The following is a 20388-nucleotide window of genomic DNA, read 5'->3' as shown; positions in this document are numbered from 1 at the left end:
AGTACATCTTTATTTGTATTGACACTCTTTCAAGCAAACAATGACTGTTTTAAATTGAAGTTGATACTTATTACTATATGCATTTACTAGTTAGCATGGCACCTTGCACACACATCTTCTCGTATGTCCGTCGGCATTTTGCTATACATACAGTATTTTCACATTTTCCAGAAGCGGGGTTATGGTTTGTTGAACTTTGCTTCTTCAGCAAAATGGTATACCTTTTTCGGTTCTACATGTGTCTCTTTTCCCACATTGCTGGTAATAAATATCAAACAGTCATAATTGGCGATCATTTCAAATAATCCCAAAGACAACGAGGCTCAGGAATGTCATCTCATTTTTAATTGTTGGTTATACATACCAAGCTTTGTAACCCACCACTTGAACAGGATTTAGCCAAAGCAAACAAAGACTAGAGATATTTAAGAATTCTATAGAGATAGGTAGACGCTTATTATTCTCTTCAACAATAAGATTATTGATTGGTTTAAAAGGTGTTTGATTAACGCTGTCAAAATGAGATACATGTATATATAGCACTAACTTGAGGTACATATAATACGACCTTCATGCACATTTATGTAACTTAGAATACAATTTAGGACATTTACGGCTCATTCGTGGTGTACGGTCACATATGATTTAGTCGTCTTAGATTGCAGTAACAGAAGTCTCATTGATATCCCAGTATTGGATCAGAATCTCACTCAGGCACTGGATTTGAGGCACAACTATTTGCGAATTATAACATGTGCACCATTGCAAAGTTAAAGGAACACTCCGGCAATCACAACATTTTGCCTTATGTTAAAAAAATAATTATCAAGCACGAATCACGTGGTTACAAACTTATACTGACCATAAAAACGGCCGGATCTCAACACGCGATATTCAAATTTCCCGGGCACCGAAATTGTCTATGGCAATGACGTCCCAGTAACACAATGAAGGCTGACGACAATTGAGCACAAATAACCATGACGTCATTGCCACAGGCAATTTCGGCGCGGGAATTTTGAATATCGCCTGTTGAGAGCCGACTGTTTTTATTCGTTTTTATGGTCAATATGAGTTTGTTTTAAATAAAACCACTTGATTTGTCCTTGATAATTGTTTTTCTATAATGTTGTGATTGCCGGAGTGTTCCTTTTTAACAGAACTGCTGAAACTCTTATCTCACTTATCTTCTACAGTATTCAGAGGACTGTCTTCTCTTTCACATTTGGGCTTGGACCAAAACGAGCTGATTACCATGCCAGAAGGGATTTTTATAGACTTATCAAGATTAATCAAATCAATTTAATTAATTAAAATAGATTGCACCTTTATATGGCTTCCAAATCTACTGGTATTAGACCTTGCATATAGCAGCATCAACTGCTAGTACCTAACCAATGTACCTTCAAACCAGGCCAGTAGCATTTGGCGCACAAAATTATCATTTAGTGGTTGCTAACGGGTCATTTAAAACCTTTATTTCTATTGTTTTGGATCCATAATTTCTCAAAATTTCAAATTTTTGACCCCTTGTTTGAAAACCTAGTGCTATCCCTGCTTCAATTCAAACGCTTTGGAAGTATTCAGGAAGTCTGCAACTCTTCAACATCTAGCTCTAGGTTCTAATAGCATCTCTGCGGACATTTCATTTGGTGTAGTTGATGCTGTGTCTGCTTCACTAACTTATTTAAATTTAGAATTCAAGAACATTTACTGCATTGACTCTATAAAATAGATAGGCTCTCTTCAAAACCTTAAAACCTTATATGGAATTGGATGGATATTAAGGGTGCCATATTTGAAGCTAAACATACACTGCAATTACTTATATTTGTAGCTTACAAACTGGACACCCCTACACCACTCTGTACTTTATTTCCTAATTTGCAAGAAGGGGGAATACTAAATTGATTACATAATAGATTTCCAGCTTCCCTAAGTCTTAGTAATTGCTCAAAACTTTTAGAACTTGATATATCAGGTTGTTTGCATTTGCATATTCTCGTCTTCAATATACCTGTACTTGAATATTTGGATTTGAGCTTCAACATGATATCAATAATAGAGGATGAATTTGTTAGAGCGTATCCATAACTTAAGTATCTGTATAGATGACAATGACCTTTGAATGACCTACAACCCAACCGGGAACCCAACTTGGAAAATGATATGCAGAACCAATGCAACTGTGTATCAAGAGCAGGGACTTTATGCCAGGACACTCAATAATAGACAATATCAGTGATTGCATTCAGCAAAGTCGTAAAACAATTGTTTTATCTCCAAGCTTTGTAGAAAGTGAGTGGTGTTACCATGAGATGCAGATGGCTCAGATGAGGCTCCCTGATGATGATATGGATGTCTTAGTTTTGGTATTATTAGAAAACATCCCAGAGGTCAGATTAACAATGAGGCTAAGACAACTTCTATGAAGAAAGGAGTACTAGAGATCAAAGGACCTGCATGTGCGCACAGGCGCTGTTTCAATATCTAAGCCGTTATGATAAAATGAAAAAGTGACTTGAAAGAGTATCGCAAATGGGCATAGGTAATGTCAATAATATTATCAAAGCCTATTGTTCAAAGTTAAATTACTCCTGTAAATAATACTGTAAAATTGTTCATAAATACCTATTTTGTATAAAATCTAACACTTTGGATTAAAGGATGAAAAATTCCAAGAAATATGATGGGATAGATTATCAAAGGACTTGTATGTGTAAATATCTGTATCTAAATGTCTGTAATGTTAAAAAGAGTATGAGCTCTTCATGTAAATAACAAATATCAAATGTCTGCAATGTCAACAGCAGTTTGAATCTGTAGGCTATATATTTTTAACACGGCTTTTGAAAAATGAACTTTTCTCATAGACGTTATATAATAGGATCTATTCCTGTCAATATCTTACTTCAATATTATATCAAATGTATGCAACTGCAATGTCAAAATAAAAGAAGTTTGAATCATATTCTGTTTACCATTGTTTTCAAAATGCCCTTTTAGCATGGTTTTGTTCATAATTGATTACATTTAAGATGATATTTCTACGACATATTGTATTGAATTGAAAATATTGCCAACTGCAGGGGCTATAACGTCTGTCCTGGCACGTTCGTGCAGTGAGATTAAAAATCCGTGCTTATAATATACATTACCATGTTAATACAGCGTTTTAAAAGAAACCAACTTGTGTGCGGCGTATTGTTAATATTTGTCCATAATGAAAATTTGATGCCACTATCATAGATATAATCATGATTTTTTTTTTGTCTTAAATATTCATTTTTAAAGGTTGTAAGTTTAAATGAAGAACCTTAATTAAATTTTAGGTGCGTAAAAATACGATACAAAATAAAATAATTCATATAACAACAATAAATTATTTTATGAGATTCATGATTCATCTGGTATACATTATCTGTGCTCTAGATCATCTCTCAAAATACATGATATCTATAAAAGATTTGTGTTTATCTTGTATAAAGTGCTTTAAAATAATTAATATTTTTTGAGATCAGCGTTTCTTATAATTACCAAACGGTGGCGTAGCCAACCTCAAAATTTGCTCAAGGTGAGCATGATTATGTAAATTTACTCTTAAATATATTTTTCCTCCACTTTTCTTTCTCAATTGTGACGTGTCATGTCAAAAGGAGACACTTTTGGGGAATTTTTGTTGTTGTTGAGGTTTTTACATATCTTAAATATAGAGATATTTTGTTCCACAATGCCGTTTTCCCCAATGAAATCGGACATTCCTAAGCAAAGATATTGAGTTCGTGAGTTATAGTATTATAAAATTGGTAATTGAGATATCGGCATTTAAAAATAATATTGACAATGTTGAGAGTAGGAATTACCTAGAAAAATGTCTCAAATAATACAAGATGCCAGTTATATTCCGGTCTGAATCTATCAGACAATATTTTAAACAATAATAACATCACAAATTCGCAACAAACCCAAATTTTGAAAAAATCTCCCCCGGGCAGATTTTTAGCCATTTCTCCATTTGCGATCCTGCCCAAAATTGTCTCCTTTTGACATGACACGTCACAATTTTTTCTTTTTGCCTCTTTTCTTCCTCTTCTATTCCCCTTTTTCTGCTTATTTCCACAACTAGACAAGACCAACGGGTAATAATATGGGTCTGATCCAGGGTTTGAAAGGAGAGAGGCCACAAATCCAATTATTTAAAAAAAATGTCCGCCAAAATGCTACTCTCTTGGCCGTTCTGGGAAGAAACCCGAACCGTAACCCCTCCTCAGAGTAGAGACATTTTGCACAAGTTTGGTCAAAATCGCCTATAAATGTGTTATTGATTTTGTTTTTAAAAAGTACCTGCTTTGGACACCCGTGCATCTTATTGGTATAAAAGCAATAATGTGTAAAAATAGCTTTAACTGGGCCATCATTTTCAAAAATTTGCAACCCATTCCAATTCAGACTCTGTGGAGCAAGCGTGGCCATATTGACACATTTGGTGTTCCTTATGTAGTCACCCCAAAAGGAACACCAAATGCAGGATGAACAGCTTTCAGCAGATAAAAAAGACGGACTAACAGACAAAACAATGCTAAAAAGGAAGCTTTTCAATCAATGCATCTTACTTGCCATATGTGACCGTACAGCACGAATGAGCCGTAAATGTCCTCAATTGTATTCCGAGTTACAGTGTAAAATGGGCATGAAGGTCGTATTCATAGGTACCTCAATTTGGTGCTACGTGTACCTCATTTAATGAGATACACGTAGCACCAAATTGAAATACCTATGAATATGACCTTCATGCCCATTTTACACTGTAACTCAGAGTACAAGTGAGGACATTTACGGCTCATTCGTGCTGTACGGTCACATATAATGGAAGTGAAACATGGCCATGAAACAAAGACATTACCAGCCCTTGCACTGCGAAATTTAAAAACTTCTTTTGTATACTTTGATCAAGGTAACTTAAAACCTGATATCCTGCGGTCAAACAATTATCTAGCAAACTGAAATGAAGACCCAAACTGCTTTCTACAACATGTGAATTTCTTGAGTCCATATAAGCATCAAGTCACTCTGCAATGCTAAATGCACAAAGGTTGTGTTGTGACAGATTGCCCAAAATGAACAATTTTTTCATCCAACGATCAGCGTTGGAGTTATAAGTAATATATTCAGCTTTAGAAAGCTTAGATTTTGCTTTAAATTATCATAATTAAGTAAATCATATTTTTTATTAAATAAATTAAAACCGTAAAATGAGTGATGAACAAAGTATAACAGAACATTATGATGACTTTTCACACTGCTATTTTGAGAATTTTCATGTAAGTTTGCACTACGTAGTTTACTAAGCATCATAACTTCGCAACCACATAAGCTATGAAAATTACAGAAAGTCCACCGATAACCTTGTCTTGTGTTGAACAATTCTACATTAACTTTGTGTTGATTGGCTGAAATTTACTACCGTAATTTCCAACTTCCAATCAGCACCTCTGTTTCATTTTCACCCACATATTGAGTTGCCGACTTCCAAAAAACTGTAACTGTATACAAAGTAGCTTCAATTTCAGAGACTTCCGGCGCAGTTTAAGCGCTTGTTTTATTGAGATATTTTACCTCTAATGATAAATAAAATACATAATCATAGATGACAGGTATTCAGAAAAAATATTCTGTAACTTTTCTTGACAGTAGCTCACATAAAACAGAAGGAAATTTAAAACTACGGTCAGTTTTTCATCTGCACAAAATGTGTGTGCATGCATGGTAGGGGAGGACAATAGAAATTACACTAACATAAGTACTTTTGCAAACAAGATAAAATCAATAGCTGCATAAGAATGTTAATTTCGTGTTAGATGGATAATGGCTCAAGAAATTCATATGGTTTTACGTTTCTAACAAAGGGTACAGACAAAGGTATCGGTAATGACGTCAGTCAAGAGCTTTAATAGTCAGGATAATAGGAAACCACGTGGCCAAAACCAATCCTGGACTCAAAACTTGAAACGACCGACTGTTCGTTAACGTGAATTTATGTAAGTTACACAGCTGAAGTTGTGAAAGTGTTGAAGACTTCAAGATTATGGTCAAAACAAGAATTTTATTTTGGCTATTATTTTTACAGTATCAAATCCCTTAACACCTCGTATCCCAATCCGCCCCGGTTCATGTGACTTCGCATTCTAATTTGGGAACCATTCTACTTGAGCACTATATAACTCGAAACGTATTGGTGCTACCCCAGTGTTGCCTCTTTCTTATAATATAAGTAGCCTATATAATAATAAAAAATAGTATGTGCTTTTAATTCTATGGGTTGAAATAATGAGCAAGATTTACCCAGAGTAGCCAACACACATTTAAACGTTTATGTCTCTTGGTAAAGATTAAAATTGTGTTCAACCTATGGAATATATTCATATAATATATATATATATATCTAAGTTATCGTTTTCATCATGTTCATATCATTCAATGCCAGCAACATCTCATTGCGCACATGTAACATGTGTTTACAGTTGCGTTTTTAAATCAGTTTATATTTGAACATTACGAAATTGTGCAGCCAATTCAACGAAGTACACAATTGAATACATGAATACAAAAGCCACCCAAGTCCATGGGAAGTGATTTTGAGAGAAAAACCTGTGTATCATTTTAATTCATTCAGTTAGATTTACCTGTTCAATATGGTAAGTTTTACGTGCAAATGAGTGGATTAACCTGTATTAGGTATGACGATTAGCATTTCAGGGACTTCGTGGGGTTCATTTTAAATTTTGGACTTGGGTGGTTAGAATGAGATTACCACTAGTAAGATAATACAAAATAAAGCACACAGGTATGTATAATGTTGATAAGCATTCTGCCATGTAATATAAACCACACACTTTCCTTTATTAAACCCATTTTTTTTCAAAAGTCACTCTCTAGCAATGAATGTATTACAAGTGGACTTTTATACATACTGGATTTCAATCAATGTGCTACAAGACTCAAATCATGGAATTGGGTGATTCTTTCATACATGCTATTTTTCACATGCTCAATAGACACAGAGGATGAATTTGAGTTGTTCTTTCATACATATGACAGGCCTATGTATAGCAACAATTTCCCATGCTTAACTCAATTTGGCCAACGTATGGACTTGGGTGGCTTTTGTATTCATATATTCAATTATATACGTTATATGTAACAAAAGGACACTTTCATTACTACCAATTATTTCACATCCATTAATGTATCGTAGAAATGACATTGATAAAATTGTAACGATTTTTGCTAGCATTTACTGTTCGATTTTTTATATTTTTCACATCATTATTATACAATATCAATTATTCCTTTCTCAATTCCTTTCTAGCTAATTTGCAGACCAACAACTATGTAGAACAAGCTAATAATTAGACACTTTGCGTTTTAATAATGCTGTCCATATAATCTTTCATCATATTGAAGTGTATCTGGAGCCGGGATCTGGAGTGACGTGCTTACTGACGATTTATTAAATTGTGTGATGTTTCAAATACGGTAGAATGAATTCAAAACAGCGCAGACTCCCATTATTGGATAGCATAATAGCGTTATGTTTTTATTGAACACAAAAATGGGCCGAAATTGGCAGCAAGTAATATTGATATGTTTTAACAATATGTGTTATAAATGCGGCCCCTTTGGATCCACGTTCCGATGCAGCCACATCATACACATTGCCTTGTTGCCAAACAAGTAGAATAGCTCATAGAATGACATCATAAACATTAATTTCTTTTTGAAATCTAAAAATTAGAATACTGCCATCAACGTACCCTATTATTGGACGATGGACTGCTCCTTTTTGTAATAGTAAAAAGTATTGCACCTGTCTATGACTTGTGCGTGACTAGACGGCATCAACGATTTTATTAATATTCCTGGGCTGAATTGCCTGATGCTGATTGCGGATTGCATCAAAGTTCTGTTGCCTTATTTTATACTACCTTCTTACCAGGTGCACAGATCCGCTTTGGCTACAAACCCTATAAGAGCATCTGGCCAACAGGTGAACGAGGAGACTGAAATTCTTTACATGTTTACAACAATGACTTAAGCTATCTCGAAAATGGAACAAAACGACTCTGACATTTGCACTAAACTACAAACTCTTACCTACAATCTTACGCACAAAACAGATACCGAAGATTGGCTATTTAATGCTGCAAATCGCCTTGTATTGCTGATAATTGTACCATTTGTTTCCTTATTTGGCATTGCAGGTAATGGCGTATTCTTCTATACATGTGTTCGGTTGAAAGAATTACGTTCTTCTCCTTTGACAATCTATCTTGCAAATCTTGCCATATGTGATATATGTTTTCTGCTATTTCTGAATATTTGGAATGCAGTTAAGATCCTTAGAAAAGTAAGTATTTCACAATCACCTGTTGCGTATTCAAGTTTTGAGTGCGTTATTTGGGTTATTTCAACGCGATTATGGTACTTTGCTTCTCTTGGCTTTTTGACCATCATTTCTGTTGAACGATGCATAGCCATTTGTTGGCCGCTTAAATACCGCATCATTCAAGGGAAGGGTCGAACAATGAAACTAGTATATGGAATATGGCTTACCGCTTTGCTGGTACTTATTCCTCTTCTTCCCTGGTTCGGTAACTTTGTTACCGTTTGTATTTTTTGGCCAATAACAAACACGGACGTGTTTCAAACATTTCCAGATACTTTTTATCTTTGTACCCCAACACCGTATAGTGCATCACTTTATGGAAACTGCACGTCAATTTTGTCGCTTATTTCAGCTATGATTTTCAACAATATTTTGTATGTCAAAATCGTGAACGCCTTGCGCAGACGACCAACAAGCTCAAGTGATGCACAGAATGAACGGGATCGTCATCAAATAACGCGCGTTCTGATCGCAAACGGAATCATCTTCTTTCTTTTACAAACTCCGTATCGCATCTGGACCTTAGATGATCTTATAGACCACAGTTCCCTAAACTTTAATCTATTCAGGTCTGGGGAAACAGAAACCTTTGTCATTTTCATTGCACAAATTCTGTTAATATTAAATTCTATTATTAATCCTTACTTGTACGTCTTAAGTTGCCGACATTATAGACAGGCCGTGCTGAAAGTGCTGCGCGGAAAAGCGTAAAATATGATTTAGTAGAGACTAGAGACGTTTACGACGTTGAAAACGGTGTTAAATATTGCTAGTCTCGGTTCCAAACTGGATTGTGCTCATTCGTCACGAAGAGAACAAGACTAATATCTGAGCTTATCTGATCTGGTCGATAGAGGGCAATGTGATTGGAAATTTAATGGTTACCAATTCAATACAGCATGCTTTTGATTTTGATTAAAACCAAGGTTAACATGCTGCTTAAACTTAATTGTATTTTTGTGCTTCCCAAATATTATAGTTGCCGAAAACATATATTTTGGTAGATTAAGGACCACAACATCCATATATCATGACTTTACTTTCAAAATGAGACTTTTTCGTGCTGAAAACTAGGCGCGTTGCATAAACTTCGACATGTTGTAAAAGCAGCATATTTCCACGTAACACGTGCGTTTTATACGACGTAGGTGTCCAAAATGTGTAATCGCTAAGTAATTATACGTTAAGTATCACACACATTTCAATGGACAATCTCTGCGTCTCAGAACATCACGTAGGCCTATAATTTTTAACACATCGCTGTAGCTTAGAATGATTTGATACAAACAAAAAGAATCATAATAATCATATCTTTAACAATTTGGAAATTGACAAATTCTGTGCATTTTCAACGATGTATCTACGTTAACTTCGCACGTGCAAAATCACTTTGATACAGTGGTTTTGAATAGATCGACGTGCGTATCGTTGGCCATGTCTCTCAGTATTCGAGTGGGCCCATTCGACTGGGAAATTTCTCGGTCGTCCGGGTAAAACCCGAGCGACTGGCTGTTTTAACCAATCAGCACAAATAACCCACTCGTTCTTATTTCATTCCCCTCGAACGACATACTCACTAAATCGGACCGCCCATGACGACCGAGAAATTTCCCAGTCGAATGGGCCCACTCGAATACTGAGAGACATGACCAACGATACGCACGTCGATCTATTCAAAACCACTGTATCGAAGTGATTTTGCACGTGCGAAGTTAACGTAGATACATCGTTGAAAATGCACAGAATTTGTCAATTTCCAAATTGTTAAAGATAGTCAAGGATAATGAGCATAATTTCTAACTACTAGTATTATTATGATTCTTTTTGTTTGTAGCAAATCATTATAAGCTACAGCGATGTGTTAAAAATTATACGTGATGTTCTGAGACGCAGAGATTGTCCATTGAAATGTGTGTGATACATTATGAATAGCCCCCCCGTTTTCCCTCTTTAATTTACAATATTAAATACACTGCTCCCGCTTCAGTATAGCGGTCTATGGGTATACCGGACACCACCTTTTGACCTGGCAGAAGTAGCCGAGATAATTGGACATAAATCTTCACTCATGCCTTGAACTTCGAGAATCTCATGTCCACACTGAGCACAGGTGGTTGAAATTGGATTACATCAGGGGATTTCCCTGTTAGCTGAGTTGAGCTGAGATTTATTCCAAATGCCGTTATTTTGTGTATTTTCGTTCAACAACTTTATTCAAGTTTTACTTTAACATAATTATTTAGTAGGTAGTGTAGTAGGTATGAACTTTCTATGAATAAAATTATCTTGTTCTATGTATTATAAACGTTTGAGTCAAATCGTGTTTTGATTAGTAATTTTGATAATAATTAGGGGCTGTGCAATAATTATGAGCCCTGGGGGGAGGGTAAAATTGGGGGGGGCAAGAAATTTTTGGCGAGACGAAAGGGGGGGGCAAGCAATTTTTGGCAAGCCGAGAGGGGAGGCAAGCGATTTTTGGCACGCATTCACGGGGCACCTTTTTAATAAAATGCTTTAAAAAGGCTTAGGAAAACGGTACGGAAACGCTTAAATATGCAAATTTTCCTGCTCGCTGCGCTCGCAACATATATCTAGACCATTTAAAGTTTGGAATTTGTGATCCCAAAAATTTGGCATGTTCAAGGGGGGGGGGCAAAGAATTTTTGGCGGGCCGAGAGGGGGGGGGGGCAAGCGATTTTTGGCGGGCCGAGAGGGGGGGAAAGCGATTTTTGGCGAGCCGTTCGGAAATTGTACCCCCCCGGGGCTGATAATTATTGCACAGCCCCTTATATTGTCATGAACTAGTGAATAGATTATACCAATTCAGGAAAAGTAGGATAATTCAATTAGGCTGCCCACTCGAAATGGAATGTTCAGTAAATCAACCGGCTTACATTTCACTCGACCGGGTTTTACACAAGACGAATCTCTGTATATCTGGCATGTATTTGATACGAGTAGTCTAATCAGCCAATCAGATCCGGTCGCAAAGTTTGCGAATTCGTGATTGATACACATGTGGTCACCTGAATCCCGCTCGTTAGCTAAAGTTTACAGCACCACTTAGAATGTACACGCGACGTCGACCGGTATAGCATTCATATCTACATACTAACAAAGTATGATGTTTTGCATAACTTTTATTTTGCATAAAGAAACACCGCGCGATGCGTGTTGTAAGGGTGCATACCACCAAATTAATGGCCCTCATCATTTATTAGACATTAGGATAATCATCCCAGAAAACAGAAACATACAGTCATGCAGCGTACACGTAAGTATGAAACATGTGTTTGAACCTGAGGTATACTAGTCTCAGGTTTGAACAAGAACACTAATTTATGCAGGATACACCCCCATGCAGCCTACGCCTATACGGCAGGTCTGACCAAACACGGAGAAGCTGAAGGTTACTCTGTTATTTATCTTCTACCTGACCAGCATGCAAATCCCTCAGAATTTAAACAACCGCAGGTCAAGGCCGTGTAGGCCCTATGTCTTGTTCGGCCGCTTTAGGGGCAGAATGGATCCATACGGTCACTGTTCTAATATTCTCTACTTTCAAAGAATAATTTATATTATATGTAGCCTAATACTAGGATTGTGGAGACAGATATCAGATATTGCTAATTCATTTGTTACATACACAGTCCGCTATATTTTGCCTTTTAAAATATAAGTTACCAATCATTGTGACATGCGCCCTTATTCACAACCACGAACTGCACGGGGTTTCCCAGCAAAACTTGTATTTTTTCATAGTGACCGTAAAGTATGATATTTTGCATATGCAAAACTACATATTTTGCCGAAGTATGTAGTTTTGCATATGCAAAACTACATACTTTTGGAAAGTATGTAATTTTGCATATGCAAAATATCATATTTTGCAAACGTATGTGGTTTTGCACGCAGCACCGGGATATACAATCTGATTGGCTACATAAACCCACTCGTACCGAATTAACGTATTGCCTGCAGTGTAAACACATGGGCCAGTTCTTGAAGCTTGTCTAGGGAAAAGCCTCTCAGACTTCAAACGGGTAAGCATACCAGTTTTTTGAAGGCCACGCCTAGTATCACGGAAAATTACAGGCATTAAGATGACATGATGGCAAATGAAGTTGCTGCATTGCCGTCATGTCACTTCGAGTCTACCTTGGCTCCTGCACTAGGACACACTTTTAATCCCAAGAAAGTCAACAAATAAACCCCATTCATCCATTTGACTGAATAGGACTGAATACACAGTCCATTCATAGATTTGTCACCTACCAGACAATAGAGATAAATCAATGAAGGACAAACTGATCACAGTACTAGGCACGTCCACACGGAGGGCTTTTTGCTTAAGCAATGCAGTTCTCAAGCAAAAGCCTCGGGAAATCTGCCGTACAAACGCTCTCGAGGATTTTAATCTCTAAAGTCTGCCCCAAAATGTATCCCCAAATTTATTTCCCAAGTGATCCTCGGGTTCCACTGCCATGTAACCGATACATTTTCCGATTCTTGGGTGCTGAGCATAACCCTGTATTAATATACGGCTCAATTTGGGTTACAGCAGGTATTTAAAATCTATGGTTACAGTAAGCTACCGGTTGCAATTCCAGATCTTGCGACATCAGAGTCAGATATTGGAAAACAGGCTGTAATTGAGTCATGTGGACACATACTCAGGTATTGACTTGGGGATCATAATTCTCGAGCACACCAATCCTCAAGAATTGTATGATTGTCTGAATATGACTAGTATTTGGCTAGTAATACATAATTTCACACACCACTGGTTAAAGTGGCCACTGGCTATTGTCATGAAACTTCCAACTGAAGTAGCCTATTGTTATCAGCATCACAATGGGTTTGAATGCATCATAAATTTTCATTCTTTTAGGTGTCAGAAATAAATAACATTTTTGGGCCCATCCATGTGACTTGTTTATGCAGGTCCTAAGGTAGGCTCGTAGTCACATGGTACCTGTACATTCTCTACTACCTTCCAGTCATGCTAGTATTTTTGAGCTGTGTATACATGGAAAAGAGTATATATATACTTGGAATATTAATGTTCATATAATGTTTGTTCAAATTATATGAATAGGCCCTCCCAGCCTGAAGCACCCTGTAATTCCATCCATCCATGTGTTGCATTCGACGTGTCAAATATAATTTTAAAATAACAATCTCACAATTATCCCTGCAATGCCTTTTGAAAATAATACAAATAACATACAATGTGTAATCCCGCAAATTATATTCACGTTCACAGTATTTTAATTCTAAGCCAGCCCGTTTATTACTGAGTTGTGAATACCGTACGTGTAAACATTTCCCAGAACATTAATGGCTTGGCTACTAACGGTTATACCAGATAGCCAACAACATTATTATCTTTCCACGTGGCTCTTTCACAACCTCCACGCTCTGTGGGCGGGTCAAAAGTCCGGTCGCATGGAAATTCACCGAGTCGATAATCTTGACCGAATGGAAAACATTACAACCGAGTGGACTCATTTCGTGATTGGTTAAGACGCCCGGTCGTGCGGATTTACCCCGGTCGACCAAGAAAAATCCCACTCGACCGGGCCCACTCGAATACACTGCGCACCCTCTACTTACCTCCCACGACCTGATCTATGCACAAAACGAAGATTGGGACCACAAGAAACCCCCTGTACCACAGAAAAAGGTTTTGGCACCCCCGGAAGAACGGGGATGACAACGCCCAGGTGTTGGTGTCGCCCAACACTAACGAGATATCGCCCTCACCAATTCGTTGCGACCAACAAGGACGTGTTTACGAAGAGCTCCAATTTCTGTTGAGAAATATCGTAGCAGCGTGAGGCTTATTTCCGAGTAACGGTTACGCAAGTATCAGTAATCACTTCGGTGATATTTTCTGTAACTTTAGCAAGATTTTTTTTCCATTTGTGATGTTTTTTCTTGCTAGTTTCTCGTAGTCTCTGTGGCCGAAGTGAGACCGCCCAAGTAAAATATTCATAGGTTTTCACTCGGCTCCCCCTGGTAATTCCACTGGGAGGTCGCCGGGATTTTTTCTTGGCGATCTCCCTTCTGTCCCGGCTACTTTGGCTTTCGTAGTCGGTGTTTTGATTCATTTTCCCTCGCACATGTGGTAAGCTTAAAATTCGCGGTTTTTTCGCTTAATAGTGCGGGGGCCTATGTCAAAACTGTTCCCATGCGCACCTCTCAGTAGTAGGGGATCTCGTGTTCACTTTTTGGATCCCGTGCGCCTTTTCATGTTTTGGGTTCTCTGGCGGTAGAGGAGGGGGTTCTCCCCTTGGGGGAGTCTGTGACCCCTTACAGGTTGACACTCTTGCTTATCCCCCTCCTCTTACGCCGGGGGTCCCTCCCTCCAGTCCCTTCGGAGACGAGAGGGAGTTTACATGTTTTCTTACCCTTTCTCCATTACAGGTAGTTATCAAAATGTCTAAAGAGAGTACTCCCCAAGGCGTTGGGGACCAGAAGCAAACCTCGGCAGTGTGTTGCGTGCAAGGCATTCCTTGGGAAAGACGATGCGCATGAGGCATGCCTGCTTTGTAGGTCGTGCTCACCGGACCAACCGTGCACCATTGACCGTGACTGGTCCAAGGAGGCCTGGGCTAGGTCCCTGGCCCATAAGGTGAAACTACAGAAGTCTCACCAACGTAAGGTGGAGGGGCTTAGGGACAGGAACCGCAAACGCCGTTCTTCTTCGCAGGAGTCGTCTGGCTCGGCGAAGAAAGTGTCCCTAGCCCCCGCCAGCCAGGGAGTTTGTCCTCCGTCCCTGGGTCCTCTAGCTCCAGGAGACCAGGTATGAGAGAGTCAATCTCTCTATCTGTCCCTCGGTCGGGCAGTCCCCAAGCCTTTTGGCTCCGCCCGCCCTTATGCTAGGAGGCTCGTACCCTCACGGCGGCTCCCTGAGCGCTACGGCGTCCGGGTCGAGTGCCGTAGGTGGGTATGCGGCCCCGGCATCCTCTGAGCAATGGGCTGGCTCGCGCCCGAGCGGCCACTCCTCGACGGCACCAGTTGCGGTCGGGTTGAGTGCCCCGGGCGTAGGCGCTGCTCAGGCGTCCTCCCCGTGTGCGGTCGACCTCAATGGTTCCACGGCTCGACCGTCGGAAGGCCTCCCGTCCGTCCAGGACGGTAGAGCGACCCCCGGCGGCAGCCATGGTCCACCGGTCAACCGCTCGGATCCCTTACGCTCGGCTCCTGGCCAGAGCGTGTTTCGGGATCCCTCCTCTGCCCTAACTGCTCCCTCGATGGTTGAGCATCCGAGATCCCAGAGCAGTCAATGCTCGGCATCGCAGGCTGAGGCACTGTCAACGCTCATCTCATCACTTTCGGACCCGTCGGCGTTAGACCGCATGAACCAACTCATTGGTTTGTTAGGCAAAGATCCCGGTCAGGTGCCCTCGGCGGTAACCCGACCAGTGGGTCCAGGTTTGCCTTCAACAGGTCCGGATCCGCAGTCCGATGCGATTAGCATAGAGGCTAGCTATGATGAGCTTTCAGATGGCTCTCAGAGTCAGACGGAGGTAGAGTCTTTTCGGGATTTTTCGACTCCCCCCAGGGCTGACAGAGAGGGCTCTGATATCCCCGTTGGGGTTCATCGCGACCCCGTCAGTCATTCAGCGCCTTTCTCGGTCTCCCTCGGAGCTTCCCAACAACCCTCTTCGGTCGGTATTCCCTTGCAGAGCCAAGCACTTTGGCCAGACACGTTCACCGTGGCCGACCAACAGGGTCGATCCTACTCTCTCTCGCGTTTGGTCCCAGGCCCCTCGTCGTTTCCTCCGCCAGTGAGTATGACCCAGTCCTTCCTTCCGTCAGGCTCACAGGCTCAGATTCCACACCTTCCCCGAGCTTAGCTGGCTCGACGTTCGCTGCAGAAACTCAAGGTTTCTCCTTACATTCGACCGCAGAGCGGTCGGGCCGCCTCGGTCCAGAGCGTGGCCCCAATCAGGAGCGATCTCGGTGGGGACGGGTTCCTCAGCCCCACCCGGCTCCACCTGGACGGTACCAGTGGAGTTATGATCAGTGTCGAGGCTGGGGGACCCTTATTCATTCCCAGCACCGACTCAAGGCTCCGAGGAGGACCAGTTGCGGAGAGGCTCCTTACTCCTAAGGTCTCGGCGGCCTTGTTCGCAGCCGTCCTATCGGACGCTAAGATGCGACTGGAGTTCGAGACACCTCCGCAACTGGCTTCCGACTTAGGATATGCGGCAAAGCCAGCTAAGCCCCCAAGTCAATGCCCTTCATCCCCTTATCGCGTGACATCAAGGCACTCACCACGGTCGTACAGGATAAGGGTGAGGTAGACCGCCTCCCGTGGCTGGCACGGGCGTTCCCCCACGTTACAGAGGATGTGGCGTTCTTAGAAACCCCCCTCTGTCCGGAGGCGGCCTATCGCCAGATGGAGCGGGATAAGGGGACCAAGTGTCGCCAGGAGAGCTCCCTCCCCTCAGGAGTTGAGGGAGCCCCCAGGCAGGCTGGACCAAAGGCGCCCCACAAGGTGCCTCCCTGGGATAAAGCCCGGGATGAGGAGCTACGGTCCCTGGAGTCTCTCGCCAGAGACGGGCTCCGCATTTCCAATGTCCAACAGCTCGTCAGCGCTCATCTAGCACGGAGCTTGCTGGACAAGGAAAGGTCCTTGTCTCCTGAGGCGACACTGAGGGCGGTACATGTGCTGGCTGACCTCAATCATCTCTCAGCGGAGCATTTCGCTCGGATTTCAACTCGGTCTGTCCTGGCGCGCCGAGCCTTGGTCGCCCAGGCGCTCAACTTCTCGGACCAAAGAGAGTTGAGGTCTGCTCCGTTTGGTACTGATCTATTCGGCGGGGCCTTTCCCAGGCTGACCGAAGATGAACGTACCAGACGGAAGGCGGCTAAGGAGGCCAGCCAACCAAAGGCACCGGCCACATCAGCGCCCAAGCGGTTTCGGTCCAAAGGTCAGACAGCCAACCCGACCTATATCCAGGTGCCCCAGCAGCAGCAGCTGGTTGCTCAGCAATTTCAGCAGCAGCAGCAGCAGTATCCTTCCCTCTTGCAACCGTTATTTCCGCCAGCCACCCATGCCCCCTCTGGCCCCGTGCGAGGTGCAAGAGGCGGCAGGCGGAATCACAACCGCAATCGCAGTCGCAAGGGAGGGCGAGGCAAGAGTGACGGTGCCGGTCGTAACGACCCGTCCGCCTATGGCGGACGCGGTCGGGGACACCGGTTCTGACTCCCTTCCGGGACCCGACCGCCCGCTCCCAGTGGGTGGTCGTCTCCTGGCATTTGCCAGGGCTTGGCGGGGGGTGACCTCAGACCGATGGGTCCTAGAGACAGTGTCTCTAGGCTACCAGATCGAGTTCACCTCCCGTCCTCCTCGGTTCCGGGGGGTTCGAGTCACCCCGTCACCGCTGGACCCCTTACAGAGGGAGGCCTTGGTGGGGGAGATCGAAGCTCTCCTAACAAAGAGAGCCATCACACCTCTCCCCAGGGCCTTCCGTACAGGCCATTACTCCACGTTCTTCCTTACCACAAAGAAATCCGGGGAGTGGCGCCCAATCCTCAACTTGAAGCCCCTGAATGCCTACATCAAGGCCCCACGTTTCCGGATGGAGACGCTGCGGGCGGTGTTATCTGTCCTTCAGCCAGGCTGGTGGGGAGTCACCCTAGATCTGAAAGATGCATACCTCCACGTACCAATCTGCGAGTCAGACCAGAAATGGCTTCGCTTCGTGTTCGACGGTACCGCCTTTCAGTTCCGGGTCCTCCCGTTTGGCCTCTCCACGGCCCCCCGGACATTCACTCGACTGGTCAAGTCGGTGGCAGAGTTTCTCCGGAGGAAGGGGATCACGATATTCGTCTACCTAGACGACTGGTTGTTGGTAGCCCCCTCTCCGCAGTGTCTGCGCCAGGATGTTCAGGGGGTGTGCAGGCTGGTAGAGTCCCTGGGGTTTATCATAAACCACCAGAAGTCTTTTCTCTCCCCATCTCAGTCGCCTCAGTTCCTAGGGGCGACTATAGACTTCGCCAGGGGCCGGGTTTCTCCTATAGACTCGAGGATCGCCGACGTTCGGCTCTGCGCTCTGCAGATCAGGCAGGCAGCATCGGTCCAGGCTCGGTCGTGGCTTCGCCTTCTAGGGCTGATGGCCAGCCTCATAGATCTGGTTCCAGGCTGCCGGCTACGCACGAGGAAGATACAGTTGTACTTCCTCGGACGGTATCGAGCGTGGCGCCATCCTTTGAGCCTCAGGATTCCGGTCACTCGGCATCTCCTCCCCTGCCTCTCCTGGTGGATAGGTCAGCTGAGTGTTCAGATAGGCGTTCCATTCCCGAAACCCCGCCCTTCCCACGTCCTTACCACGGATGCATCCAAGTCAGGGTGGGGAGCCCACTTTCAGGGCGTCAGGCTCTCCGGGCGTTGGTCGAGGACTCAAGCTCGGAGACACATCAATCTCCTCGAGCCGTGGGCCATTTTCCTCGCCCTCCGCCAGTTGGGTCTACGGATTCATGGCCTGTTCATCCTGGTCAGATGCGACAGCATGACAGCTGTGTCCTACATCAACAGGGAGGGGGGCACCAGAAGTCCCAGCCTTTGCAAGGAGACGGTGTCCCTCCTCCTGTGGTGTCTATGGAGGGATATTTCCCTCCGTGCGGAGCATCTGGCCGGGGTAGACAACACCCTGGCCGATTCACTGTCCCGAGGGGGGCTTCAGTCATCCACGCGCCTGGCCCAGAGGGGAGCGTCAGTAGAGTGGCATCTTCATCCAGCAGTCTGCCGTTCCATCTTCCAGAGGTTAGATCGCCCGCATGTCGACCTGTTCGCGTCTCATCGGAACCACCAACTTCCGACCTACTTCTCCTGGGGCCAAGACCCCCAGGCGATAGGCAGAGACGCCATGCGGGAGAGCTGGGAGGGCGTATTCGGTTACGCCTTCCCTCCCATTGCTCTGATCCCTCGGGTGCTAGAGAAGGTAGCCCGCTCTCCAGGCTGTATTCTCCTTCTAGTCGCTCCTCTCTGGCCCAAGCAGTGGTGGTTCCCCCGCCTCCTGGACCTCCTAGTGGGGGAGCCAGTCAGCCTTCCTCGCCGTGGGAATCTTCTGTCCGTTCCGTCACGCCAGCAGGTTCAGATGGGAGTGATCAACAACCTCCATCTGACTGTTTGGCGTATTTCCGCCAGTCCTACCAGGCGGCGGGACTTTCTGAGTCGGCTGCCGCGCTCGCTGCAAAGGCAAGGCGACAGTCGACTCGACAGACTTACGATTCGCGACTTCGCCGGTTCTACAGGTGGTGTGCCGGTCGAGAAATCGACCCCCATTTTGCCCCTGTAGGCGAAGTCGCGGACTTCCTTACAGAAGTTTTCCACGGCGGCTGTATGCCTCGGACTGCCCAAGCGTACAGGACGGCCATAGCAGCGGTCCATCATGGCTTTGGGGAGGCATGACTGTCTCCTCTAGTCCAGCCCTCTCCGCCCTCATTAAGGGCATGTTCTCGGAGAGGCCCCCAGTCCGTTCCCTGGTTCCGGAGTGGGACCTCCCGTTGGTGTTGCGATATCTAGCCGAATCCTTCGAGCCCATGGAGGACCTCTCGCTGCAGGACCTGACACTAAAGACAGTGTTCTTAGTGGCAGTGGCCTGCGGTCGGCGTTGTTCTGATATTCATGCTCTGTCGGTCGACGAGCACCATCTACGCTTTACCAACCGGGGTGTCTCCATCCTGCCTAGGACCGGTTTCTTGGCCAAGAACCAGACCATGTCATTTACTCCTTCCCCGGTGTTCCTCCCTGATCTGGTCCTGGTCGCAGGACAGGCGGAGAAACCGTCATGTCCCGTTAGGGCCCTTAGATCGTACTTAAAGCGTACCGAGAAGATCAGGGGGACATCAGGCAGCTTTTCATTACATCGGCCAGGCCATTTAGGCCGGCCGCTAGGAGCACTATCAGCCACTGGGTTGCCTCCGTC

General features: G+C 43.6%; 1 protein-coding gene across 1 annotated transcript; it reads left to right on the top strand.

Annotated features, from left to right (window-relative positions):
- Window positions 1–17750: 17750 nt before the first annotated feature.
- LOC140159465 (uncharacterized) lies at window positions 17751–19871 on the top strand. The gene has a single exon (XM_072182951.1). The coding sequence runs from the start codon at window positions 17751–17753 to the stop codon at window positions 19869–19871; it is 2121 nt and encodes a 706-aa protein (XP_072039052.1).
- Window positions 19872–20388: the final 517 nt, after the last annotated feature.

Source organism: Amphiura filiformis, chromosome 8 (assembly GCF_039555335.1).
Source record: "Amphiura filiformis chromosome 8, Afil_fr2py, whole genome shotgun sequence".
NCBI lineage: Eukaryota > Metazoa > Echinodermata > Ophiuroidea > Amphilepidida > Amphiuridae > Amphiura > Amphiura filiformis.
This window is presented reverse-complemented; position numbering and strand designations above follow the sequence as displayed.